Here is a 25584-nt window from a genome sequence, read left to right as displayed (position 1 = left end):
AACACCATTACAATCAAATACCGTATCCTATAATTAGCACGAAATGACCATTTTTTTCCTCTTTCATCGATTTGTAAGGAATTCTACCAACAACATCTATATAATCATCTCTGGCAATTATACGTGCAACAACAGATCATTGTAACATAACTTGCTCTAGTTTTTGTTCAAAATTCACCTCCTTATTATAGTTGTACCTAACTTCGATTTTTGCCTTGAACCTGCCAGCATTATCTCAAACTGTTTTACACACTTTCGACGGACAAATGTCAAAGGATTTTCATGTTCCAAGACCGTTCCAAACTTCACAAGTAGTGGTATCAAATCATCAACTTCTGTGTGAGTAAACTTTTCATTTAAATTCTCTTTAGATATGGTATCTAGAACCTCTTGGATGAATAGAGAAAAATTATCTGGCAGAGCCGATTCTAGTTGCCTTGTTACTATAAGACCAAGCCGATTGTGAATCACTTTGGTTTAGAGCTGGCGAGAGATCACTTCATATTGGAATATACATTTTTCTTTCAATGTTTATTCACTCATTCGCAACACAACGCATTATAGTAGTTCACTTAACACCCATTAAATTTAGAGTTACGAATTTTGGGATTAATTAGTTCGCAAATGAGAAACAAATATGAATTTGTAAAATAACGAATCCAAGAGATAATAGTATAATAAATTTTATTGTCAAAAAAAAAGAAATTTTTTTTTGGTTGGTAGACTAATCACATCAAATAAAAGAAATTGGAATCAATACAAGTATACAACAACAACTCCAAAGTGGAAACAAACGTAACAGGTGATATGGCCCATGATGTAATCTCTTTATTTTTCACCCACAAACCCTCTCTATAATCAAAAAAACCACTTAACCGTCATATAAACCGAACAAAATCAGTTTTGAAATTGAAAAGCAAAACCGAATTTTGTAAACCAATACCATAATCTGAACGGTCCAAAAAGTATTGACCCCATCTCTCTCTCTCTTGGTGTTGACTTTGATTCCAATTTTCAGTTTTCTAAAGTTAGGCAATGCTGTCAGATAAATACAGGTGAACACTTTGAAAAGGCTGAAACATGAGCTCTGCTCTGCATCAATGGCTTCTCACTTGTACACAAATCCACCTCAAAACCTTCACTTTCTTGCTTCTTCTTCTTCTTCCTTTAAACCTCACTTGTACCTCTCTATCAAACGCATAAAACTACAAACCCAACAACAATCTTCCGTGCACGTCCGTTGCGCAACGCAGAGCTCCGCGAGATGGTCTCTACAGGGGAAAACTGCTCTTGTCACCGGCGGTACTCGCGGGATTGGGTTTGTCTCTCTTCGCATCTTTTTCCAAATTTCAACAAGTGTAAGCCTTTTAATCAAACGCGAATTCTCAGACGAGTGTGTGTGTGTTACTGTTTAAGTACAGGCGTGCGATTGTGGAGGAACTTGCTGGTCTTGGAGCAGAGGTTCACACTTGTGCTCGGAATGAGAGCGAGATGGAGAATTGTTTGAGAGACTGGAACAGTTCTGGTTTACGAATTGCTGGGTCTGTTTGTGATGTCTCTGATCGAGCTCAGCGAGAGGCGTTGATGGAGACTGTGTCATCTGACTTTGACGGGAAGCTTCATATAAAGTGTTCGCTACTCAGAGATAATGCACATAAAGTGTTCGCTAGTTTGTCTCTGAGAAACAATTCTATTAAAAAAATAATATCTTGTCTTCAAATCTTGATGCTTTTTAGGTAAACAATGTTGGGACAAACATTAGGAAACCAATGGTAGAGTTTACTGCTGGTGAATTTTCAACTCTCATGTCGACAAATTTCGAATCCGTTTTTCATTTATGCCAACTTGCTTATCCGCTTCTTAGAGCATCTGAGGCTGCGAGTGTTGTGTCCATCTCTTCTGTTTCTGGTTTTGTCTCTCTCAAGAATATGTCGGTACAATCTGCAACAAAAGGTATTTAGTTTTGCTGGAAACAAAGAAATATATATTCTATTCAACTTTTACTAAGATGTTTTGGTGCTATAAGGAGCAATAAACCAATAAGACTTTTGAATCTTTTTGTTTCCGTTTGTGTTTTAGGAGCAATCAATCAACTAACACGAAGTTTGGCTTGCGAGTGGGCCAAGGACAATAGAAGGATCAATGCTGTGGCCCCGTGGACACGAAGTTTGATGATTCTCGTCTTTTGGTCTCAGGTCCTTAGCAACAAAGACTACCTGGAAGAAGTGTACTCAGTAACTCCTCTTGGTCGGCTTGGTGAACCTAGTGAGGTGTCTTCTGCAGTTGCTTTTTTATGCCTACCTGCATCATCATATATTACAGGGCAGATTATTTGTGTTGATGGAGGAATGTCAATAAATGATTTCTTCCCACAACATGACTAGGCCACTCTATCGTTTTACTAGTTTCATTGGGATCCTTAGTTTATCTTGTTTCTCCCGTGAAAGACAGTTGTTCATATGAGACTTAAACAGCTTTCTGCCTTCTGCTCTACTGAGTATTTACGTTGTGCTACAAAAGCTACTATTAATTAAAAAGATAATTTAGCATCAGATGGCGGGATTAAGTCTATTAATTATAATTTTGATTGTTCATGTGGTGGAAAGTTGTCGAGGAACTTTTCATGTCATGACTTTTATGATAACAAAAATTTATGTTTCGTGACTCGTCCATGAGTGTTCAGTGGATTGTATTCCGTGTCTTGAACCTGCACTCATACTATGTTTTTCCTTGATTCATCACAACTCCACTAACTAACAATGTAAGGCCAAAACTAAAAGTATCTCCTTAGTACTATGAATATAAATAAATATTTTATTACTACTCAATTTTAGCTTATGTGAAAATGTTTTACTTCCTCAGTGAGAAAGACTCAGAAGAAAAGGTGGTGACTAGGCCACTCATGGGGCTTGTTGGAATGGCTAATTAAGTCTCCTTTCTTGTGGTATTTCTCTGTCTTCCTGCAGCTTCATATATGCCACTGTCAACGGTTTCTCGTTTAGGTCTCTGCCTTAAAACACATATATGTAGTTTAGATAAGTTTCTTTCCATATTCTCTGGCAGTGCCAGAGGGATTGGATTCGTCTTCTTCTTGTTATTCTCTATGGTCTGTTTCTTGAAGATTCTAAAAAATTTATGCTTGTGGTGAATGAGAGTTCAATATCTAAATTCATTATCCACTTTGGCCAATACCTAATGGTGTGATCCGTTGTCTGGTTTGGTCTGAAATCTTAGGCCTTGAGGCAATTATTATTTGCTTTTGCTGATTTATTACAAAATGATGCAATATCCATATGTATTATACGAATGGTGACAATGGTCTTTGATTATTTAGGATTGTGGTCCAATTCCTAGATATAGACTTAAAGATCTATCATGGTATTGTCAGAATTGATGTTGAGAGATTTTTGTCCTCAGCATTGGTGTCAAAGGATGGGTCCTTTTTTTTTATTTACGTGTGAAACAAAGTACATATGTCACTATAATGAGTTGGTCAATGTTTATCACATTTTATGTTTTGTATGGATGCTTAATTATTGTTTCAATTTCAGTGATTTACTTCATCCCATTTCCTAATTGTTATATATATGATCTGTGGAACCTCTGGTTAGTGATAAGTCATAGATAATAATGGAAAGCAGCAGATGGAGTCTTCAAGGTATGACTGCTCTTGTGACCGGTGGAGCGGGAGGAATTGGGTTTGTCTTTCTTTTCTCTTTATCATATTCTTACCCTATTGTTCTGCTTCTATTTGACATCCAAAATGATCAAGACTTTAAGGAATTTATGTTTGTGGGATTATTTAGGCATGCCATTGTAGAGGAGCTAGCCAGTTTTGGAGCCAAAATCCATGTATGCGACATATCTGAAACGCTGCTCAGAGCAAATTTAAGCGAATGGGAAAAGAGAGGGTTTCAAGTGAGTGGTTCAAAATGTGATGTATCCTCTCGTCCGGAGAGGGAAGCACTCATGCAAACCGTGTCATCGCTGTTTGATGGCAAGCTCAACATTCTTGTAAGTAAATTTTTTAATTTTGAGAAGCTAAGTTATATGGAGTGAACATGATTGCTGTTTAACTCTTTTGATTCAACATAGGTGAACAACGCTGGTACGATTCTCACAAAGCCAACTACAGAATATGTGGCAGATGATTTCTCCTTCCATATGTCAACAAATCTGGAGTCTGCTTACCATCTTAGCCAGCTTTCACATCCTCTCCTAAAGGCTTCAGGCTCTGGAAATATTGTTTTCATTTCCTCTATGGCAGGGGTTGTATCAATTAACTGTGGATCCATCTATGGTTTAACCAAAGGTACATAGATTGCTCCAAGTATTATTAGACGCATGCAGTTAATAATAATACTAGATATGTGTTTCATTATTAGAAATATACATTTGTTCTTCTGTGTGAATGTACAGGAGCTCTGAATCAGCTAGCAAGAAACTTGGCATGTGAATGGGCAAGAGATGGAATAAGAGCCAACGCTGTTGCTCCTAATTTTATCAACACTGCTCTGGCTCAACCTGTAATAAAGAAAAAGAACATAAATTTTAACATTATTAGTAAGTTAACATCGTCAATCCCTCTAATCATCTCTTAATTTTGTTTCTTTAAGTTTCTTGGTGACATCAATTACAGAAAGGCATTGTTTAGTAGAACTCCACTTGGTCGCGCGGGAGAACCAAGAGAGGTTGCATCACTTGTGGCTTTTTTGTGTCTACCTGCAGCTTCGTATATAACTGGTCAGACCATTTGTATTGATGGAGGTCTCACTGTAAATGGCTTCTCCTATCAACCACATGCTTGAGCCAGGTTTTGTCTTGTGTGTGTTGTCCAATGGAACACAATAAAACAAATAATACGTCGGTGCTAGTGCTAGTGCACAAAACATACAAGAGTCTTAAAACGTCATCTTCCCTTTTGGTACTATATGCTAGTTTTGCCAGTTCCCTATTGTTATTTTGCTTATGAGAATGCAATCCTCAAGTAAAACATACCATATTGGAGGAACTAGCTGGTTTTTGGAACAAGCTCTCATGGTACTGTCGGAATTGATATGGAGAGACTTTTGTCCTCAGCATTGGGTGGTATTTTCCGCATTTTCCGCATTTTCTCACTATCACTAGGTGGCCAATGTTGATCACGTTTATGTTTACCATGCTGCTTAATTAATATATACACCTAATTTACAAATGTTTTAGAGATCTATCTTCATATTAATGTATCCACCTAATGATCTATCTTCATCCTATATATAAACTTTTGAGTCTCTGGTTTGTGATAAGTCATAGATAATGATGGGTAACAGCAGATGGTGTCTTCAAAAAAAGGCTGCTCTTATGACCGGTGGAGCCAGTGGAATCGTGTTTGTCTTTCTTCTCTCTTTATCATACTTTTTTACCCTATTGCTCTGCTTCTATTTGATATCAAGAATGGTCAAGATTTCAGTATACTACTTTGAAGATTAGTTCTAGTCGCATCCTACATAGAAAAGATTAGCATAATTAAGTTGAGAGATCCTAGACAACTTCTTTTGTATAGAGCAGCCTCTCTTAGCGTTGTAAATATTCATAGCATGAGGAAGAAATGAACTTCGGCAGGTTTGTAGTTGTAAAATTTTTACACCAAATGAGATTTAAAGTCATACAATAAGATAAGCTTTGAAAATTGCATCCTAACCATAAGAGCACAACTTGGACTCCAATAGAAACATATATGGTATCAAGCCCAAATACAGAAGTATGTGACATTACCGGTGTCTCTACTGTGAAAGAGCCATCACAAAACATCTATCAAAAGGTGAAGGTGAATGCAAATTAAAAGCTTGAATTTTCTTTCCTTGACTTATTCTCTGTTTTACAAAAGATCCATTATCATTCGCCGCGCTGAAAGTATGAGAGAAACATTTAACTTATTTTTCCATTGGAGAAAAAATGTCTTAATTACCAACTAATTTGAAGCTTATCTTAAGTATGAAAATTACATAGATGATATAAAAAGTCGTAAGAAAAGTTTTATAAAAGAAACTAAGGGAGAAGAACCCTATGTCCCTATCCATGTGTTAAGACTTTTAGAACAAACTAGAATGTTGTCTCCGGACCACTCACTATATATCTTAGACATTAAAAGAAAATATTTCCACCACAAAATTATAAACATATTCACTAATTCACACTTATCTGATTTCAAATTCATTGTATACATAAAATCTGTGGCATTTCTGGCCACTCAAGCAACGTACAAGAAAAATGGATAAAAGATGGAGTCTTCAAGGTATGACTGCTCTTGTTACCGGTGGCACTAAAGGAATCGGGTCAGTCCTCATCTTATATGCTCTTTTATTGTGTTGTGATATATACAAATAACTATGTTTACCTGTGAGATCATAAACAGAGAAGCTGTGGTGGAGGAACTATCTATGATGGGAGCAAGAGTCCACACATGTGCCAGAGACGAAACTCAGCTTCAAGAACGCTTACGTGAGTGGCAAGCAATAGGGTTTCAGGTCACCGCTTCTGTCTGCGACGTTACTTCTCGTGACCAAGAGAGAAACTCATGGAAACTGTTTCATCCTTCTTCCAAGGAAAACTCAACATCCTCGTAAGCGTTCCTTCTAAGGCTTGTGATCTACAAGAACCAAATATATATATATATATATATATATATATATATATATATATCTAAGGTGAACTCCATAACAGAATATTATGGAAACACCATATGTAGGTAAATAACGTGGGTGTAATTCGTGGGAAGCCAACAACAGAATATGTGGAAGAAGATTTCTCTTTCCACATATCAACAAATTTGGAAGCTGCTTTCCATTTTAGCCATCTTTCACATCCTCTCTTAAAGGCTTCCGGAAATGGAAGCATCGTCTTTATTTCCTCGACTACGGGGATTGTATCAGTTTCATGTGGATCCATTTATAGTCTAACGAAAGGTAACCAAGATGGTTTGTACTAGAGGCGGTTCATTGCAAGATTGACTAACCAAGACTGGTTTTTATTTGTTGTTGTTCATTTATTTTATAGGCGCTTTGAATCAGCTAGCTAAAAATTTGGCATGTGAATGGGCAAAATACGGCATCAGAGCCAACGCTGTTGCTCCTAATATCATCCATACTCCTATGTCTCAATCTGTAATAAAACAAAATACGACTTCTAAATATATATTTGGTGTGAATGTAACAACCTCAATTCCTCTAATAATTTCTCAATTGTGTATTCTTAAAGTATCTTGAGGACGTAAGTTTCAAGGAAGGATTGTTCAGTAGAACTCCACTTGGCCGCGCTGGAGAGCCGAATGAAGTTGCATCACTAGTGGTCTTCTTGTGTCTTCCTGCAGCTTCTTATATTACTGGTCAAACCATTTGTGTTGATGGAGGTCTCACTGTTAATGGCTTCTCCTATAACCCACATGCTTGAGAATGGGTCAAACTATTTGTATTGATGGACGTTATACTGTTAATGAATTCTCTTATCAGCAACATTCTTTGGGATAGCCTTGCTGTGTTTTTCTCTAAATGTCTTAAAACTCTCTAATGGCCTTGTAATCTAATAAAACTTTGCTCTATCAAATTTTATGGAATAGGGTTTTAATGGTTCGGTATGTGATGCACATACTCTTGCCATGACACTGATGCAAATCGCCTCAACGATGTTCGATAGCAAGCTCAACAGTATTAAGTTAATCTTAATTTAAAGAAACCAAGCTGACCTTTTTATAAAGTCATGCAATATGGGTTCGCTATGAGTAAAACAAGAAACCTAATTAATAAGAAGATATTTCCGAAAACAAACCATTATTGTAATAATCCAATAATGAAAGTTTTGTCCTTTCTTCTCTGTTTTACAAAACATTCTTCTTTTTGCTCCATTCAAGATGAAGAAATATATTACAAACTTGGAAGCCTATCCATTGGTCAGAACCACTATCTTAGATATTTTAGTCATTTTTCTCTGATCTCATACGACTACATAGTATTTCCACCACACATACAAACATATTAATTTCACACTTATCTGATCCAGATTCATTGTATACATTAAATTTGTGGCTTTTCTGGTCACCTCAAGTAAGATACAAGAAAAATGGAGAAAAGATGGAGTCTTCAAGGTATGACTGCTCTTGTGACCGGTGGCTCTAAAGGCATCGGGTGAGTCATGAATATTTTATAAGTTCTTTTTATTGTATTGTGATATTTTGGTATGGAAGAACCAACTTTGTTTGTGTGTTTCATGAACAGGGAAGCAGTGGTGGAGGAATTATCAATGTTGGGAGCAAGAGTCCACACATGTGCAAGAGACGAAACTCAACTTCAAGAAAGCTTACGTAAATGGCAAGCAAAAGGGTTTCAGGTTTCCACTTCTATCTGCGATGTTTCTTCTCGTGAGCAACGAGAGAAACTCATTGAAACCGTTTCCTCTCTCTTCCAAGGAAAACTGAACATCCTTGTAAGTGTACATATAGAATTTTCTCCTTCTTGGGCTTGGGATGTACAAGAATTAAACATAGTGTTTTGTTGTATCTATCAATCTATATACATATGTTATGTAGGTAAACAATGCGGGAACGTTTATAGACAAGCCGACTACAGAATTTACAACAGAAGAATACTCGTTTATAATGGCTACAAATCTCGAGTCGGCTTTTCATCTCTCACAGCTCTCTCATCCTTTACTAAAAGCTTCAAGTTCAGGGGGCATCGTGTTCATGTCCTCTGTTTCTGGTGTTGTGCATACCGGTTCATCCGTCTATGGAGCAACTAAAGGTATATGTATGTATATATATACACATATATTCAAACAGCGACTGATGCATCGCGTTCTAAGACTTAATTAACTATAAATTTCTGTTTTAGGAGCTATGAATCAGCTAGGAAGAAACTTAGCATGCGAGTGGGCAAGTGACAACATAAGGGTTAACTCTGTGTGTCCATGGGTCATAACAACTCCTTTAGTTGCCGATGTAAGGCTATTAATTAGAAATTTATAAAAACAAAGATCTCCTTGATACTACAAAAAGAATAAGATTATTACATATAAATCTTTAACTTAAGCCAAATATTATATATTTGTTAGAGAAGTTTTAAAAATAATTACATGTGAATTTTTAATTAATTAAGTCAAAGCTATATTATTACTTCACTGTTTTAACATGAATGAAAAAATTCTCAGATGCTCAGTGATGAAAAGGTTAACAAAGCAGTGGAGAGTAGGACACCGATGGGGCGTGTTGGAGAAGCAAATGAAGTCTCATTGCTTGTGGCATTTCTATGTCTTCCTGCAGCTTCTTATATAACTGGTCAAACCATTTGCGTTGATGGAGGTTTCACTATCAACGGCTTTTCTTACAAGCCTCGGCACTAAACCCTTGATTGTTTGTTTTCATGTGTTTTTTTTCTTGATATTTAAATTGCAATATCTAGCAACTTAAGGAGACCTTTTCTTTTGTTAATTATAAACAAAAAGGTATGTAAAGAGACAAATAAGACATAATTAGATTGATGAGTAAAAAGCAAAAGAGTTTAGAATTCTTTTCCAAATTGTTAAGAAAGATGAATAAATCTTTAATCTCCAAATATGGCTTACAAAAATCTTAAGTGCAGCTAAAATTCAGAAAAATAGAATGTCGTTGGTGATTTAGGTTTTGGGGGTTTTATACTCATTACAGAAATAGGAAAACTGAAACCGGTTAAAGAAAAACAAAATAAGCCGTGGATGAAGTGGACCGATCGGTCCAACAGAGTTTGTTACGTTTGGGATTGATACTCCTGGTTTTTTTAGTTGTCTAGTTGTTTCACACATATTAAAAAATATATACAAATAATATATTATATCTTTACTAGATAAGGGCTCGCATGATGTGCGGGTTTTAAAATTGTTGAATAAAATAAATTTTAAATCTTAAATAATTTTTTTAAAAAAATAAAAAGAAATTTTATTTTCTGAAGTAAATATTAAAATAATTTTAGCTAGAGAAAAAATCATATTTGTATTTAACTTCATACATTTATTTATATTTTTATACTTTTAATATATTATAACAATTATTACAATAATCTAAAGCTAAATTATATCCCACCAAAACTTTTGTCAAATACTCATCATTACAAATATTATTATTGTCAAATTTCAAAAACGTTTCACAATTTATTACAAAATATTTTACATACAAAGAATTCATCAAAGCAACATATAATTAGTAGCCACATACAATTACAGTATGTTTTAATGTTTTTATCACCACCTATAAAATATTTTTTAAACAAATTAAACAACTTTTATATTGCTTTACTTTCATTTTGACATGATTATAGTTCTTATAATTATTAAAATTTGTTTTGTGACATAGTTTCTTTAACCATGAATTTTTTAACTCCAAAAATATTTTGGATGAACAACTGGTGAAAATTATCTACTCGATTACAATGATTTTATGACCAACCCAATAAAAATTGAGAAATTGAAACAAAGTTAATATAACATAATAAAAAGAAAAAATTGAAAATTATAATCATGATAGTATATATAAGTCTTAGATAATTCAAATATATAAAATAGAAACTTTATAAACAATCCAAAACATGACATATGTCATAATCACGTTATAGGATCGATGACCTATTCACTCCTCAGAAGTATCACATTGTACCAAAACTATTTAGAACTACGACCTCGTCTCAAATATTCTTGAATCATAATTTCTCAACTTATTTCTACCCAAATCAAAAGTTCTTATATATTTCTCTATATATATGGGTTTAAACGGTTTACTAACCAAATTCGATAGAAAACCACATAAATTCCGTTTGAAACTAATTTTAAAATGGTTTATTGTTCCAACTTCCGAAATTTCAAAATCGCTTCTCAATTATTTGATCAAGCAGCTCTTGTTTCAGAACTGGAATCATTGACATTATCTAGAAGAGAAAACACTAGATTTTGATCAGAAATATCAACCACCGACTAATCTTCAAAACTTATAATGCTACTAACTATATAATCACTTTTGAAACCTCCATCAGTGTTTCCATCCTCGATTAATTTAGCGGGCTTTATATATTTTAATTCCATTTTATTGCATCTGATAGCTTCCACTGAAGAACCCACATAAACGAAAGACCCACAATAGATCAGCAAAGTTATATCATAAAAAAAAAATCAAAGATCAAAGCTTTCGATATAAACATGTAAATTTTATGTGGATATATTGTTATTTTTTTTAGATTTGTTATTCACTATTTATTGATTAATAATAACATACATGCTTAATGAATTATTTTTTTGTTTATACATGTCAAAATCTAATTGATAAAACATGCATAATATAATTATTGTACAATGGAATATATATTAGTTTTCTTAATTTTCTTATTGATTTAGGAATTTTTATATATATCTAAACATGTAAAATTTATGTAGATTTAATGCTATTATCTTAATTAGCTGTTTTGAAAATAATAATTTTTCGACACATGTCAAGATCTCATCAGTATACTTGACACGTGTCACAATCCTGTTAATGATTAACTTTGAAAACCCAACTATATATAATAAGATTTAACTATTAAAATTCTAAAATACTCCCTCCGTTTCAAAATATAGGATATTTTAGTGAAAACACGCATATTAAAAAATAATTATTTTTAAAAAGTTTAACCAATCGTAAACAAGTCTGCGTAATATAAAATATAAATTTAATCTAAAAGTTGCATAGAAAGTTGGAAACATCCTATATTATGAAACAAAAATACTTCTCTAAACATCCTATACAAGTATTATGAAACGGAGGAAATATTTAATATTTTATTTATATAGTAAATAGTAAATAAAATATTTTTTTATTAAAAAAGGACATTGAAAACCGAAACTGAACCAAAAAGTTATGGCTAAAAGGACAAATTAAAAATGGGAAATAGTAGATCTTTTGATCTATGTGTTGGACCGATTAGTCCGACAGCTTTTTTTTTTATTATTATTTTTAATTACTAAGAGGTTTCGGGCCTTAGTCCGTACATCCGCTTAGATCAGGGATCAAAGCATTTTATATGGTGCCCTTCCAAAGGTCGTCTCTCGAACCGGCGACCTCTAGACTTTAACGGAGAGTCTTTACAAATTAAGCTACGGACGCTTGGTGTCCGACAGCTTTCGGAAAAATGCTTCTATGACGTCGTGGGAACGGATCTCGATCGGTCAGTTGGCTGGAACGATCCATCCGACATCTTCTAGAATTTTGCTTCTTTAACGTTGTGGGAACAGATCCATCCGGCTCTTGTGACCTCCATCAAACCATTTGCGTTGATGGAGGTCTCACTGTTAATGGCTTCTCCTATCAGCCTCAAGCTTGACAAAGACATTTTCACGTTTTGACCTGTTTAAATGTTCTCTCTAATAACAACTCTCACGCTACGAGAGTTTATGAGTTTGGGTCCCTTGTAGAGAGTTTATACAGCACAATTTCCACAAACAAACACACTATGTTAAGTTACTGTTTTGAGTGACTAATCTATACCAAAGAGTAAACCATGACAACTAACCATCCATCAGCTTTTTTTTGTAATTTTATATAAAGACGTGGAAACGTACGAGTCTGACTTAGAGTTTCAGTTGTGTTTTATGAGTGAAGCTATTTTTTTTTTTTTTTTGCCTTAGTCTAAGATACTTGTATATAAGTATACTTTGTAACACGATTTACGGTTAATGTGAAATCCAGTTTATTCGTTCACATAAAGTTGTTATGGTATCAGAGCGAAAATTTTTCTCTCTCTAAGAAACAAGAAGATTCCATCATTGTCTTCTTCGTTTTTCTTTTTTCTTCCGCTTCATCAGCAGATCTACATCAGATCTTCAATTCGTCTTTGATTCTTCGAGTAATCATCATCCGGTTCTCGATTTCTTCTTTTTTCTTGAGTTTTTTGAGCTCAATCTAGCTTTGATTCAGCTCGATGAGTGCTTCAATCAGTGACATTGTTCTACGCTTTTTCGCGAATCTCTTCTTGACTCTTCTTCGTATTCTTATGATCTTTCTTTCATTAGTCTTTCTACTCTCGTTCTATTTTCGTCACTAAGATTGTTATCGCCATGGCTCCACCTTCGAATCCAGTTGCGCAACAACCATCCGATCAATACGATAATCCCTATTACCTTCACAATGCGGATCACGCTGGGTTGATTCTTGTTTCAGATCGGTTAACCACTGGTGCAGACTTTCATTCTTGGCGTCGTTCGATGCGAATGGCTCTCAATGTCCGGAACAAGCTAGGGTTCATCGATGGTACCATTCCTCAGCCAGCTTCTCATCATCGGGATTTTGGTTCCTGGTCACGCTGCAACGACATGATTTCTACTTGGTTGATGAATTCAGTTTCCAAGAAGATTAGCTAGAGCTTGTTATTCATCCCTACCGCAGCAGGTATATGGAAAAGCTTAATGAATCGTTTTAAACAGGACGATGCGCCTCGTGTCTTTGAGATTGAACAACGTTTGAGTGTAATCCAGCAAGGTTCTTTGGATGTCAATGCTTATTATACTGAATTGGTAACGTTGTGGGAGGAATTGAAGAATTATGTTGAGTTACCAATTTGTACTTGTGGAAGGTGTGAGTGCAATGCAGCTATGTTGTGGGAAAAGTTACAAGAGAGGAGTCGTGTGACTAAGTTCTTGATGGGATTGAATGATAGCTTTGATGCTACTAGGAGGCACATTCTTATCCTAATATTGAGGATGCTTTCGACATGGTTACTCAAGATGAGAGGAACAAGAATATCAAACCAGTTTCTAAGGGTGAGAGTGTAGTGTTTCTCAACTCGGGTCCTACTCCACAATCAATGTTGCCATCTAGTGATAATGCTGTCTATGGTGAAAACTCTGCTTTTGCGGTTCAGCATAACTACTATCGTCCTAGAGGTCCACGTCCTATGTGCACACATTGTGGTATGGCCGGGCATGTTATTCAAAAGTGCTTCAAGCTACATGGCTATCCTCCAGGTTATATACCAGGTTATAAGAGTAATGGGGGCTACAGTCAACGTCCGTCTGTTCCATCCTCGACTCATCAGCCCATAGGACAGTCTCCTTCATTCAGGCCACATACAATAGCAAATGTTATGAGTGAGTATGCTGCTGATGGTACTTCTACATATGTACCTCCTCCGACTTCTACTGCTATGAATCTTAACATTGGACAGATGAGTAGTGACCAGATTCAATCATTGATTCAGCAACTTTCTGCGCGTGTGCGACTTCCAGAGCCTACAGCTCCTTCTCCACTTGCTTTAGTCCAATCTGAACCATCTACATCATCTATTTTTAATCCATCTCCCGCCACTGTTACAGAACATGGTGTTATGGCTGTTCAGTCCTCATCTGGTATCTTTCCTTTTCCTTTTTCTTCTGCGCGATATGAAAATGATCATCTTACTTTTCAACATCAATGTTTCACATCTTTATATTCTACTCTTCCACATGGCTCTTGGATAATTGATTGTGGTGCTACAAGCCATGTTTGTTCTGACTTGACTCTCTTTAGTGATACTATTTCAGTCTCTGGAGTAAATGTCTCTTTGCCTAATGACACTAGAGTGGCAATCACACACACGGGCATTGTTCCTATTACATCATCTTTAATATTGCATGACGTTTTACATGTTCCCTCGTTCAAATTTAATTTGATTTCTGTAAGTAGCTTGTTGAAATCCAGTAATTGTTCTGCTCATTTCTTTCCTGATTCTTGCTTTATTCAAGAGTTTATTCAGGGCTTGACGATTGGTAGAGGCATAATTCTACATAATCTCTACATTCTTCAACTTGATGTTCCATCTACACATATATCATCTATGCATTTCTCTGGATCCTTGTTAGCTGATGGAGATCTGTGGCACAAACGCCTAGGGCATCCATCATCTGCCAAGTTACAAGAACTATCCGGTACTCTGCCTATTACTAAGTCTTCTCTGGCAATGTCCCACTGTTCAGTTTGTCATTTAGCTAAACAGAAAAGGTTATCTTTTGAGTCTAATAACAATTTTACAAAGACACCATTTGAGCTTGTTCACATGGATATTTGGGGTCCTTTTTCAGTAGAATCTATAGAGGGTTTCAAATATTTTCTTACAATTGTAGACGACTGTACTAGGGTAACATGTATATATCTTTTGAGAAATAAAAGTGATGTTACTTTCCAATTTCCTTCTTTTATTAAGCATGTTAAAACTCGCAAATATAAAGGCTATTAGAACCGATAATGCTCCTGAGTTAGCTTTTACTGATTTGGTACGAGAGCATGGTATGCATCATCAATTTTCATGTCCATACACTCCACAGTAAAATTCTGTTGTCGAACGTAAACATCAGCATTTGTTGAATGTTGCTAGAGCATTATTGTTTTAATCCAACATTCCTCTCGCATACTGGAGCGATTGCATTTAAACAGCAGTCTTTTTGATCAATCAGATTCCTTCTGTCATTTTAAACAATAAATCACCATATGAGTTACTTCTTAACAAGCAACCGGATTATGATTTTTTATGTGCTTTTGGATGCTTTTGCTATGTTTCAACATTGATAAAAGATCGAAATAAGTTTAGTCCTCGAGCAGATCAATGTATTTTCTTAGGATATGCTTCCGGTTATAAGGGCTATAAAGTCTTGCATTTGGACAGTAACTCTGTTTCTATTTCTCGAAATGTGATTTTTCATGAACACATTTTTCCTTTTCTTGATAAACCTGTGCCTCCTTCACCTGATATGTTTAGTAAAGTCATTTGTCCATTGCCTGTTCCTGTTGATATTGATCGCATTGACACCTTGCATGAACATACAATACCATCACCGTCATCTGCATTTCATTTGCACAACACACACTCTAGTGGTCTAACAGGTGAAGATGCGATTACACCTACAAAGGCAGAAGTGGTTTCACTACCGAGAGCCAGGCCAAAACGAACGGCTAAGGTACCCAATTACTTATCTGATTACCACTGTGCCTTGATTCAACATCATTCATCTCCTTCTCCTACTATTTCTCTTCCATCTTCTGCTAGTACAAATACTATTCTTGCTTCTTTTTCTAAACCTTTTACTACACCATATCCTCTTTCTTCATACCTTTCTTACTCCCAACTCAAAAACCCTTTTCAGTCCATTGTCCTTTCCGTTTCGCTTGAAACAGAACCATCTTGTTTTAGCCAAGCTATAAAATCCAAAAAGTGGACTAGAGCTACGGATGTGGAACTGGAGGCTATGGAAATTACTCATACGTGGGATGTTCTGTCTCTTCCTCCTGGTAAAAATGTTGTTGGATGTAAGTGGGTTTACACTATTAAATACCATGCTGATGGAAGTATTGAGCGCTATAAAGCTAGGTTGGTAGCAAAAGGATTTACCCAACAGGAAGGGGTAGATTATTTTGACACCTTTTCACCTGTTGCTAAACTAGCTAGTGTCAAATTAATGCTTGGAATTGCAGCTAAGAAAGGATGGAGTCATGCCTAGATGGATGTCACTAATGCGTTCTTGCATAGTGATTTGGATGAAGAGATATATATGAGTTTACCTCAGGGTTACACTCGTCCTCCTGGAACTACTTTGCCTCCTAATGCTGTTTGTCGATTGAACAAGTCCATTTATGGACTGAAACAAGCATCGAGACAATGGTACCGCTGTTTTTCAAAGGTTCTTCTCTCTGACGGATTTATTCAAGCACTTGCTGACAACACACTGTTTGTTAAGATTGACTCCACATCATTTATTGCTGTTCTGGTATATGTTGATGATATCATGATTGTTAGCAACAGTGATGCAGCAGTAATGCGAGTGAAGAAGCTTTTGGATGCAGAGTTCAAGATCAAAGACCTTGGCCAACTCAGATTTTTCTTAGGCTTGGAGATTGCCAGAAATTCTGAAGGTATCTCTGTTTCTCAGCGAAAATATTGCCTGGATCTGCTGAATGATGCAGGACTACTTGGATGTAAGCCTAAGTCGGTTCCTATGGATCCGAAGGTGACACTCTCGAAGGACTCTGGTCTTCTCTTGGACGATGGTACACCATATAGAGCGTTGATTGGTAGGCTTCTTTACTTAACAATCACAAGACCAGATATCACCTTTGTTGTCCATCATTTGAGCCAGTATCTGTCATGTCCCACTGATGTACATATGCAAGCTGCAATGCATATTCTCAAATATCTCAAGAACAACCCAGGACAAGGGTTGTTTTACTCTGCTAAGGATGACATATGCTTAAATGGGTTTGCGGATGCTAACTGGGGTACTTGTCCTACTACAAGACGATCAATATCTGGTGTCTGTGTTTTTCTTGGTGACTCTTTGATTAGTTGGAAGTCAAAGAAGCAGAAGGTTGCCAGCCAGAGTAGCACGGAGTCCGAATACAGAGCTATGGCACTTGCTACAAATGAACTTGTTTGGATGCAACAATTACTTACTACTCTGCAGGTTCCAGTTCAAAAGCAGGCCAAGCTCTTCTGTGATAACAAATCGGCTATGCACATAGCCAATAATCCAGTCTTTCACGAAAGAACGAAGCATGTGGAGATCGACTGTTATGTTACACGAGACCAAGTGAAAAATGGCTTCTTGAAGGTTCTACATGTCTCCACTACGAACCAGTTAGCAGATATCTTGACAAAACCTCTGCATCCTGGTCCATTTCATTCTATCCTTAATCGTTTATCTGTTTCAAACCTCTTCCTTCCTTGTACAGATTCTGTTTCAGAGGTTTGAGAGGGGGGGGGGGGGGGGGGGGGGGATATTAGATTATATAGTCTAAGGTTTCCTTTTGCCTTAGTCTAAGATACTTGTATATAAGTATACTTTGTAACACGATTTACGGTTAATGTGAAATCCAGTTTATTCATCACATAAAGTTGTTAAAAAGTCATTTTTGCAAGGGACCACTAACTTAGATATTTTAGTCATGTTCGCTCATATGGCTACATAATATTTCCACCACACACTTATTTGATCCACATTCATAATTGTATACATAAAATCTGTGGCAGTTCTGGTCACTTTAATTCAAGTAAGATACAAGAAAGATGGACAAAAGATGGAGTCTTCAAGGTATGACTGCTCTTGTGACCGGTGGAGCCAGCGGAATTGGGTTAGTCTTTCTTATATTTTCAACCATTGTTCTGTTTGCTATTTAGCTTTCTGATGGGTCAAGAGTGTTTAGGTATGCCATAGTAGATGAGTTAGCTGGTTTTGGAGCTAGAATCCATGTATGCGACATATCCAAAACTCTGCTTAATCAAAGTTTAAGCGAATGGAAAAAGAAAGGGTTTCAAGTGAGTGGCTCGGTCTTTGATGTAACCTCTCGTCTCTCGAGAGAAAATCTTATGCAAACCGTCATCTCACTGTTCGATGGCAAACTCAACATTCTAGTAAGTAATGATCTTAATATACATAAACACCTACGCCTAGTTGTTTAATGAGTAATCCTTAACAGAAATCTAATGCAAACGCTTAAGCATATATGTTAAAAATATATAGGTAAATAACGTGGGTGTAATTCGTGGGAAGCCAACAACAGAATATGTGGAAGAAGATTTCTCTTTCCACATCTCAACAAATTTAGAAGCTGCTTTCCATTTTAGTCAGCTTTCACATCCTCTCTTAAAGGCTACCGGAAATGGAAGCATCGTCTTTATTTCCTCGGCTACGGGGATTGTATCAGTTTCATGTGGATCCATTTATAGTCTAACAAAAGGTAACCAAGACGGTTTGTACTAGAGGCACTTCATTGCAAGACTGACTAACCAATACGTGGTTTTATTTGTTTGTTGTTCATTTCTTTTGTAGGTGCTTTGATTCAGCTAGCTAAAAATTTGGCATGTGAATGGGCTAAAGATGGCATAAGAGCCAATGCTGTTGCTCCTAATATCATCAATACTCCTATGTCTCAATCTGTAATAAAACAAAAGACGACTTCTAAATATATTTGGTGTGAATATATAAAAACCTCAATTCCTCTAATAAGTTCTCAATTGTGTATTCTTAATAGTATCTTGAGGACGCAAGTTTCAAGGAGGGATTGTTCAGTCGAACTCCACTTGGCCGTGCTGGTGAGCCGAACGAAGTTGCATCACTTGTGGTCTTCTTGTGTCTCCCTGTAGCTTCTTATATTACTGGTCAAACCATTTGTGTTGATGGAGGGTTCACTGTTAATGGTTTCTCCTATCAGCCACAAGCTTTATAATGAGCTTTTCACGTTTTCTCTGTTTAAATGTTCTCTCTAATAAAAACTCTCAAGCTATGAGAGCTTATGATGAGTTTATGTCCCGTGTAGAGAGTTTACTTTATACAGCACAATTTTCACAAACAAAAATACACTATGTTAAGCAGTTTATTTCTTTTGATTGACTAATCTATATCAAAGAGTAAACCAGACAACTAAACATATCCATCATTTGCCACATCAAAAGTGTGAAGGTAACAGTTCCATTTTAGTTATTTTAAATGAAGACGTGGAAACATTTACCGTAATTGGTGCACGAGTCTGACTTGTAGTTTCAGTTGTCTTTTTGGACCACTAGCTTAGATATTTTAATTTAGCCGCCACACACTTATCTGATCCACATTCATTATATACATATAAAATCTGTGGCATGGTGACTTCAATTCAAGTAAGATACAAGAAAGATGGATAAAAGATGGAGTCTTCAAAGTATGACTGCTCTTGTCACCGGTGGAGCCAGCGGAATCGGGTTCGTCTTTCTTCTCTATTTTATCTCTACATCAACATTTCAATCTATTGTTCTGTTTGCTGTTTAGCTTCCTAATGGGTCAAGAGTGTTTAGGTATGCCATAGTGGATGAGTTAGCTAGTTTTGGAGCTAGGATCCATGTATGTGACATATCTGAAACTCTGCTTACTAAAAGTTTAAGCGAATGGGAAAAGAAAGGGTTTCAAGTGAGTGGAACAGTCTGTGATGTAAGCTCTCGTCCCGAGAGAGAAAAACTGATGCAAACCATCTCCTCGCTGTTCGACGGAAAACTCAACATTTTAGTAAGTGAAATTAACTTATAGTATAGTAGTACTCCTTAATAGAAATCTAATGAAAACGCCTAAGCATATATGTTATAGGTTAATAATGTTGGTGTACTTCGTGGGAAGCTAACAACAGAATATGTGGAAGAAGATTTCTCTTTCCACATGTCAATAAATTTGGAAGCTGCTTTCCATTTTAGTCAGCTTTCACATCCTCTCTTAAAGGCTTCAGGCAATGGAAGCATCGTCTTTGTTTCATCTGTTGGAGGGATTGTATCACTTGGTGGTGCATCTATTTATAGTCTAACTAAAGGTAACCATGCATGGTTTGTACTAGAGGCAGTTCATTGCAAGACTGACTAACCAAGAAGGGTTTTTTTTTTGTTGTTGTTGTATTTTTATAGGAGCTTTGAATCAGCTAGCTAAAAATTTGGCATGTGAATGGGCAAAAGACGGCATAAGAGCCAATGCTGTTGCGCCAAATGCTATCACGACTCCTATGTGTCAATCTGTAATAAATCAAAGACAACTTTTTACATGTTTTTGTGTGAATATAACAACAACCTCAGTTCCTCTAACAATTTCGAAATTGTGTATTCTTTAAGTATCTTGAGGATGTCCGTTTCAAGGATGCATTGTTGAGTAGAATTCCACTTGGTCGCTTAGGAGAGCCGAATGAAGTTGCATCACTAGTGGTGTTCTTGTGTCTACCTGCAGCTTCTTATATAACTGGTCAAACCATTTGTGTTGATGGAGGTTTCACTGTTAATGGCTTCTCTTATCAGCAGCAGGCTTGAGAATGGTCATGTTTATGTTCTTGTCTTAATATCCAAAACTCCCTATTGGCCTTGTAACCTGTCAAAAACTCTGCTCAATAAAATTCTATGTGGATTCTTTCCACAAGAGAGAAACACTTATGCATATCCCTTCAACGATGTTCGATGCATCTTTGTTTAAAAAACTGCGCATACCCTTTCCTAATGTTATACAATGGTTAAGATTTCGGTATTCGTAAAACGTGATGAACAAGAAGCCTAGCAAGAAGATGTTGTCTATTAAGTAAGAGTAAGCCCTTTTGCAGAAACATAGCAGGCAAAAGCAGAGTAAAACTTGGACTCAAATGAGAAGATGGTCTTCAACTTCAAAACTCATCCAAATACAGAATCATGTGACAACACACCATGCTTTACAATCCCTATGCAAATATGCAATGATGACTCAGAGGAGAGATGGCTCTACGGCACAAACAATCATTGTAGTCATCCAAAACTAAATGCAAAAGCTTAAAAGTTATTTCTCATATTCTCTGTTTTACGAAAGATATAACTGTGAAGAAGTCAAAATCATATTAGAAGTTATCGGTGTATTAAGACTTTTTGAACACACTATAACTTAAGCGAAAACATCAAATGAATAATATCTAAAAATTTTCGTTTTTTTGGTCAGGACCACTAACTTAGATATTCTAGCCACTCTCTTTTGACTACTACATAATTCTGAACCACACATACAAACTAACTCAATAATTCAGACTTTATCTGATCCACATTGATTGTATATATATTATTATCATTGCTCGTAACAAGCAAGAAAAATGGATAAAAGATGGAGTCTTCAAGGTATGACTGCTCTTGTGACCGGTGGAGCCAGCGGAATCGGGTTCGTCTTTCTTCTCTATTTTATCTCTACATCAACTTTTCAATCTATTGTTCTGTTTGCTGTTAACTTCCTGATGGGTCAAGAGTGTTTAGGTATGCCATAGTAGAAGAGTTAGCTGGTTTTGGAGCTAGAATCTATGTGTGCGATATATCAGAAACTCTGCTCAATCAAAGTTTAAGCGAATGGGAAAGTAAAGGGTTTCAAGTGAGTGGTTCAGTCTGTGATGTAACCTCTCGTCCTGAGAGAGAAAAGCTGATGCAAACAGTCTCATCCCTGTTCGATGGCAAACTCAACGTTCTTGTAAGTAAATGATCATTATATAGAAACAACTACGCATACTCTATAACTAAAATTCATATATGAGAGAATTTGTTTTGTACAACATAGGTTAATAACGTGGGCGTACTCCGGGGAAAGCCAACAACAGAATATGTGGCAGATGATTGGACTTTCCATATCTCAACAAACGTGGAAGCTGCTTACCATTTTTGCCAACTTTCACATCCACTCCTAAAGGCTTCAGGCTATGGAAGCATCATCTTCCTTTCCTCTGTTGCAGGGGTTATATCTTTCGACGCTGGATCCATTTATGGTCTAACAAAAGGTAACTTAAGTTAACCTAGCTAAGTTACTACGAGAGGCAATTCATTGCAAAATCAACGAGTAGTATTTTGTTTTTTTACTTTAACAAAAAAAAATGTTTTGTTAATTTATTTTTCAGGAGCTCTGAATCAGCTAGCTAGAAATTTGGCATGTGAATGGGCAAAAGACGGCATAAGAGCTAATGCTGTTGCACCTAATGCTGTCAAGACTGCTCAGTCTCAATCTGTAATAAATAAATAATACAAAAATCTTACTTTTTTTTGTTGTTGCATGTGAATTTAAGAACTTCAATTCCTCTAACCATTTCTCAATTTTTTTTGTTTATAAAAGTTTCTTGAGGACGTCAGTTTCAAGGAGGCATTGTTGAGTAGAACTCCACTTGGTCGTTGTGGAGAGCCGAATGAAGTTGCATCACTAGTGGCCTTCTTGTGTCTACCTGCAGCTTCATATATCACAGGTCAAACTATTTGTGTTGATGGAGGCCTCACGGTTAACGGTTTCTCCTATCAACCACAGGCTTGAAAATGGCCTTGTCGTGTTTGGTTTGTAATTTCCTTAAACACACAACGTTCTCTATACCTCTAATAATAATTATCTCTCTATAAGTTTCTACTTGAAGATATAAATGAATTCACAATTCCATTATGAATAGAAGATTCAATTACACCCGCGGCACCAACAACTTTGCGGCAATTTATCTTTCAAAATCAAAATGCTATATGCTTCAACTCAGGTCTATTTGACATTTTATTGATCGTGGTTTAGTGGCCGGCTTTTGTAGTTGTTGATTGTTGTGCTTTATTAGGAACATGGATACTCTCATCAACGACTCTAAGCAACATAACTTGAGAATGTTAATAGCATTGAGATTTGAACAGAAAGAGATTGAATGTGTTGTATATTGATAAGCCTCTTAGGCACATGTTGGAGCATGGTTGCTAAAGATGCCCAACTTGCCAATGAGTTCTTCGAAGTCTCGGCGTCCCAATGCTTTGGTGAAGACATCAGCTAGTTGGGAGGCAGACCGAACAAAACGCAGACATATGAACTTTGCTTTAGCCGCATCCCGAACCTTGTGACAGTCTAGCTCCACATGTTTTGTGCGTTCATGGAATACAGGATTTGGCGGCTTTGCTGTCGCAGTAGAGATCGATAGGATCCGTTTGCTTGACCCCTTAAGTCCTCAAGCAAACCTTTGAGCCACTTAAGCTCACGTAGTGTCAGTGACATGCTGTGATACTCGGCCTCTGCTGAAGACATAGAAACAACATTCTGTTTTTTCGAACGTCATGACAAAGGAGAGGTTCCGAGGGAGACAAGCCACCCTATTAGTGAACGGCGATTAACAGGGCACCCTGCCCAATCCGCGTCACACCAACCAGTTAGCTTCAAATCATCATCAGAGGATAAAAGAATCCCTTGACCTGGAGATCCATTTAAGTAGCAGACAACATGTAATGCAACTTCCCAATGTGCTTGTGTTGGCCGCTGCATAAATTGCGACAGAATGTGGACAGAGTATGTGAGATTCGGTCATGTAGCCAAGAGATAGATAAGGCGACCCACCAAGGGACGATAGCGTGCTGGTTCCTCAAGAAGTGGACTTGTGACTCGACCAAGACCATGTTGTTGTTCCATGGGAAACGTTTCTGGCGTACTGCCCAAGAGACCTGTTTCCTTTAGAATGTCCAATGCATATTTTCGTTGATTTAAGAATATCCCATCCTCTCTCCTTGCTACTTCAGTGCCCAAGAAATATTTCAGGGCACCAAGGTCCTTCATATGAAAACATGAGCTCAGATATTCTTTAAATTCCGAGATCGTTTCCAAACAGTTGTCTGTGATAACCAAATCATCTACGTAGACAAGAACGTAAATGCAAACGTCCCCCTTGTGTAATGTGAAAAGAGAGTAATCACAGTAGGACTACTTGAAACCATATTTGAGCAATGCAGTTTGGAGCTTTTCAAACCAGCAACGGGGTGCTTGGCGGAGACCATAGACAGATTTTCGCAATCGACAAACCAAATTACGATCACCATTCTCTGGTCGAAACCCCGGGGGCAACTTCATGTAGATTTCTTCATTTAAATCGCCATGTAAGAAGGCGTTGTGGACATCCATCTGATGTAGGGACCAGTGTCTAGCTGCGGCAACCTTAAGTGTCGCTCGGACTGTGGTCATCTTGACAACGGGTGCGAATGTTTCAGAATAATCTACACCTTCCTTTTGATTATTTCCTAGAACTACCAATCTCACTTTATAGCGCTCAATAGTACCATCAGCCAGGTATTTAATGCTGTATACCCATTTAGAACCCAAAGCTTTCTATTAGCGATATATTCTGGGCTTAGTATTTTGGGCTTTAAACGTGTAGTTTACGTCAATGACGGTTTGTGTATACCCTAACTAAACATGTATAAATAAGGTTGTAACCTAGATCAATAAAGGCAAGCCAGTTCAATACCTAATTCTACATGGTATCAGAGCTAGAAAAGTTTTAAAATTCTTGTTGTTCATCGATAAGTTTCGATTCGGTTGTGTCCGTCGATAGTTTCGACTTGTCTTGTGTATCAAGATCTTCATGAGTACCCTAGGAGAACATGTGTCTTCTTCTACAGGGGCCCTCGTCGCTTCCTCTGTTTCCACGGTGGTGTCGCCGTATACACTTTCAAGCTCCGACAACCCCGGAACTGTTATCACCTCTGTTTTGCTGAACGGAGATAACTACAATGAATGGTCTGAAGAGATGCTTAATGATCTTCAAGCCAAACGGAAAACAGGCTTCATCAACGGTACAATCCCGAAGCCTTCAAGCACCGATCCTGATTTTGAGAATTGGAAGACCGTGAATTCCATGATCGTGGGTTGGATAAGGGCTTCGATTGAGCCAAAAGTTAAGACCACCGTAACTTTTATCTCTAATGCTCATCTTCTTTGGGATGAGTTGCAGCAGCGTTTCTCTGTTACTAACAATGTTCGAGTTCATCAAATCAAGGCTCAGCTCGCCTCTTGTCGCCAGCACGGACATACGGTCGTAGAGTACTACGGCAAGCTGTGTCATCTTTGGGATGAATTGAAAACTTATCAAGCTAGTCCGGTGTGTCCCCATGGTTCGATTCTGACTGCAATTGTTACCGAAAGGGATAATGAGAAGCTTCATCAGTTTGTAATGGGTCTTGATGATGCACGTTTTTGAGGGATTTGTAGAATTAGGTATTGAACTGACTTGCCTTTATTGATCTAGGTTACAACCTTATTTATACATGTTTAGTTAGGGTATACACAAACCGTCATTGACGTAAACTACAC

At 36.9% G+C, this 25584-nt stretch overlaps 7 protein-coding genes and 1 pseudogene across 12 annotated transcripts; all 8 read left to right on the top strand.

Moving 5' to 3' along the window:
• Positions 1-1005: 1005 nt before the first annotated feature.
• Positions 1006-2552, top strand: LOC147940973 (tropinone reductase homolog At2g29260, chloroplastic-like). The gene is made up of 5 exons (XM_087457936.1): positions 1006-1318; positions 1422-1628; position 1661; positions 1737-1953; positions 2080-2552. Exons 1-5 carry the CDS (start codon positions 1101-1103, stop codon positions 2382-2384), a joined length of 948 nt encoding a protein of 315 aa, XP_087314062.1. The 5' UTR covers positions 1006-1100; the 3' UTR covers positions 2385-2552.
• A 116-nt stretch (positions 2553-2668) lies between these two features.
• Positions 2669-5270, top strand: LOC104700580 (tropinone reductase homolog At2g29330-like). Of its 3 annotated transcripts, XM_087457933.1 has the most exons (7): positions 2669-2761; positions 2863-2944; positions 3612-3698; positions 3807-4014; positions 4096-4312; positions 4420-4526; positions 4617-5270. In XM_087457933.1, the coding sequence occupies exons 3-7, from the start codon at positions 3631-3633 to the stop codon at positions 4806-4808; spliced, it is 792 nt and encodes a 263-aa protein (XP_087314059.1). In that variant the 5' UTR covers positions 2669-2761; positions 2863-2944; positions 3612-3630; the 3' UTR covers positions 4809-5270. The 3 variants fall into 3 exon arrangements, with proteins under 3 accessions (XP_087314059.1, XP_087314060.1, XP_087314061.1); XM_087457934.1 differs by lacking the exons at positions 2669-2761; positions 2863-2944 and having other exon boundaries at positions 3576-3698; positions 4420-4563; positions 4640-5270; XM_087457935.1 differs by lacking the exons at positions 2669-2761; positions 2863-2944 and having other exon boundaries at positions 3576-3738; positions 3773-4014; positions 4617-4956.
• An 874-nt stretch (positions 5271-6144) lies between these two features.
• Positions 6145-7492, top strand: LOC147940972 (tropinone reductase homolog At2g29310-like; annotated as a pseudogene). The gene is made up of 5 exons (XR_015561678.1): positions 6145-6314; positions 6395-6601; positions 6728-6944; positions 7036-7142; positions 7237-7492. The product of XR_015561678.1 is annotated as a tropinone reductase homolog At2g29310-like (transcript).
• A 331-nt stretch (positions 7493-7823) lies between these two features.
• On the top strand, positions 7824-9520 carry LOC147940971 (tropinone reductase homolog At2g29150-like). Of its 2 annotated transcripts, XM_087457931.1 has the most exons (5): positions 7824-8159; positions 8250-8457; positions 8561-8774; positions 8865-8971; positions 9181-9520. In XM_087457931.1, exons 1-5 carry the CDS (start codon positions 8095-8097, stop codon positions 9370-9372), a joined length of 786 nt encoding a protein of 261 aa, XP_087314057.1. In that variant the 5' UTR covers positions 7824-8094; the 3' UTR covers positions 9373-9520. The 2 variants fall into 2 exon arrangements, with proteins under 2 accessions (XP_087314057.1, XP_087314058.1); XM_087457932.1 differs by lacking the exon at positions 8865-8971 and having other exon boundaries at positions 7888-8159.
• Positions 9521-17841: 8321 nt separating this feature from the next.
• Positions 17842-19348, top strand: LOC147940970 (tropinone reductase homolog At2g29310-like). Its single transcript, XM_087457928.1, has 5 exons — positions 17842-18124; positions 18197-18404; positions 18514-18730; positions 18823-18929; positions 19025-19348. Exons 1-5 carry the CDS (start codon positions 18060-18062, stop codon positions 19217-19219), a joined length of 792 nt encoding a protein of 263 aa, XP_087314054.1. The 5' UTR covers positions 17842-18059; the 3' UTR covers positions 19220-19348.
• A 137-nt stretch (positions 19349-19485) lies between these two features.
• Positions 19486-20931, top strand: LOC147940969 (tropinone reductase homolog At2g29310-like). 2 transcript variants are annotated; one of them, XM_087457929.1, is made up of 5 exons: positions 19486-19727; positions 19821-20028; positions 20107-20323; positions 20415-20521; positions 20616-20931. In XM_087457929.1, the coding sequence occupies exons 1-5, from the start codon at positions 19663-19665 to the stop codon at positions 20805-20807; spliced, it is 789 nt and encodes a 262-aa protein (XP_087314055.1). In that variant the 5' UTR covers positions 19486-19662; the 3' UTR covers positions 20808-20931. The 2 variants fall into 2 exon arrangements, with proteins under 2 accessions (XP_087314055.1, XP_087314056.1); XM_087457930.1 differs by having other exon boundaries at positions 19620-19731; positions 19814-20028.
• Positions 20932-21454: 523 nt separating this feature from the next.
• On the top strand, positions 21455-22917 carry LOC147940968 (tropinone reductase homolog At2g29320-like). The gene is made up of 5 exons (XM_087457927.1): positions 21455-21669; positions 21762-21969; positions 22057-22273; positions 22391-22497; positions 22603-22917. Exons 1-5 carry the CDS (start codon positions 21605-21607, stop codon positions 22792-22794), a joined length of 789 nt encoding a protein of 262 aa, XP_087314053.1. The 5' UTR covers positions 21455-21604; the 3' UTR covers positions 22795-22917.
• Positions 22918-24856: 1939 nt separating this feature from the next.
• Positions 24857-25471, top strand: LOC147940967 (uncharacterized). Its single transcript, XM_087458336.1, has one exon. The coding sequence runs from the start codon at positions 24857-24859 to the stop codon at positions 25469-25471; it is 615 nt and encodes a 204-aa protein (XP_087314462.1).
• Positions 25472-25584: the final 113 nt, after the last annotated feature.

This window comes from Camelina sativa, chromosome 7, assembly GCF_030686135.1.
Source record: "Camelina sativa cultivar CO46 ecotype springtype chromosome 7, ASM3068613v1".
Classification (NCBI taxonomy): domain Eukaryota; kingdom Viridiplantae; phylum Streptophyta; class Magnoliopsida; order Brassicales; family Brassicaceae; genus Camelina; species Camelina sativa.
This window is presented reverse-complemented; position numbering and strand designations above follow the sequence as displayed.

Bases quoted from the DNA above. Each gene is read 5' to 3' on its own strand.
- LOC147940970 (XM_087457928.1), top strand. From the start codon at position 18,060: ATGGACAAAAGATGGAGTCTTCAAGGTATGACTGCTCTTGTGACCGGT. The intron at 18,125-18,196 runs GTTAGTCTTTCT...AAGAGTGTTTAG, and splicing joins GGTGGAGCCAGCGGAATTGG to GTATGCCATAGTAGATGAGT. The intron at 18,405-18,513 runs GTAAGTAATGAT...AAAAATATATAG, and splicing joins ATGGCAAACTCAACATTCTA to GTAAATAACGTGGGTGTAAT.
- LOC147940973 (XM_087457936.1), top strand. From the start codon at position 1,101: ATGGCTTCTCACTTGTACACAAATCCACCTCAAAACCTTCACTTTCTT. The intron at 1,319-1,421 runs GTTTGTCTCTCT...GTTTAAGTACAG, and splicing joins GGCGGTACTCGCGGGATTGG to GCGTGCGATTGTGGAGGAAC. The intron at 1,954-2,079 runs GTATTTAGTTTT...TTTGTGTTTTAG, and splicing joins GGTACAATCTGCAACAAAAG to GAGCAATCAATCAACTAACA.
- LOC147940971 (XM_087457931.1), top strand. From the start codon at position 8,095: ATGGAGAAAAGATGGAGTCTTCAAGGTATGACTGCTCTTGTGACCGGT. The intron at 8,775-8,864 runs GTATATGTATGT...TTTCTGTTTTAG, and splicing joins CGTCTATGGAGCAACTAAAG to GAGCTATGAATCAGCTAGGA. The intron at 8,972-9,180 runs GTAAGGCTATTA...AAAAATTCTCAG, and splicing joins CAACTCCTTTAGTTGCCGAT to ATGCTCAGTGATGAAAAGGT.
- LOC147940968 (XM_087457927.1), top strand. From the start codon at position 21,605: ATGGATAAAAGATGGAGTCTTCAAGGTATGACTGCTCTTGTGACCGGT. The intron at 21,670-21,761 runs GTTCGTCTTTCT...AAGAGTGTTTAG, and splicing joins GGTGGAGCCAGCGGAATCGG to GTATGCCATAGTAGAAGAGT. The intron at 22,274-22,390 runs GTAACTTAAGTT...TTTATTTTTCAG, and splicing joins CATTTATGGTCTAACAAAAG to GAGCTCTGAATCAGCTAGCT.
- LOC147940969 (XM_087457929.1), top strand. From the start codon at position 19,663: ATGGATAAAAGATGGAGTCTTCAAAGTATGACTGCTCTTGTCACCGGT. The intron at 19,728-19,820 runs GTTCGTCTTTCT...AAGAGTGTTTAG, and splicing joins GGTGGAGCCAGCGGAATCGG to GTATGCCATAGTGGATGAGT. The intron at 20,522-20,615 runs GTAATAAATCAA...GTATTCTTTAAG, and splicing joins CGACTCCTATGTGTCAATCT to TATCTTGAGGATGTCCGTTT.
- LOC104700580 (XM_087457935.1), top strand. From the start codon at position 3,645: ATGGAGTCTTCAAGGTATGACTGCTCTTGTGACCGGTGGAGCGGGAGG. The intron at 3,739-3,772 runs GTTCTGCTTCTA...AAAATGATCAAG, and splicing joins TATCATATTCTTACCCTATT to ACTTTAAGGAATTTATGTTT. The intron at 4,313-4,419 runs GTACATAGATTG...GTGAATGTACAG, and splicing joins CATCTATGGTTTAACCAAAG to GAGCTCTGAATCAGCTAGCA.
- LOC147940967 (XM_087458336.1), top strand. From the start codon at position 24,857: ATGAGTACCCTAGGAGAACATGTGTCTTCTTCTACAGGGGCCCTCGTC.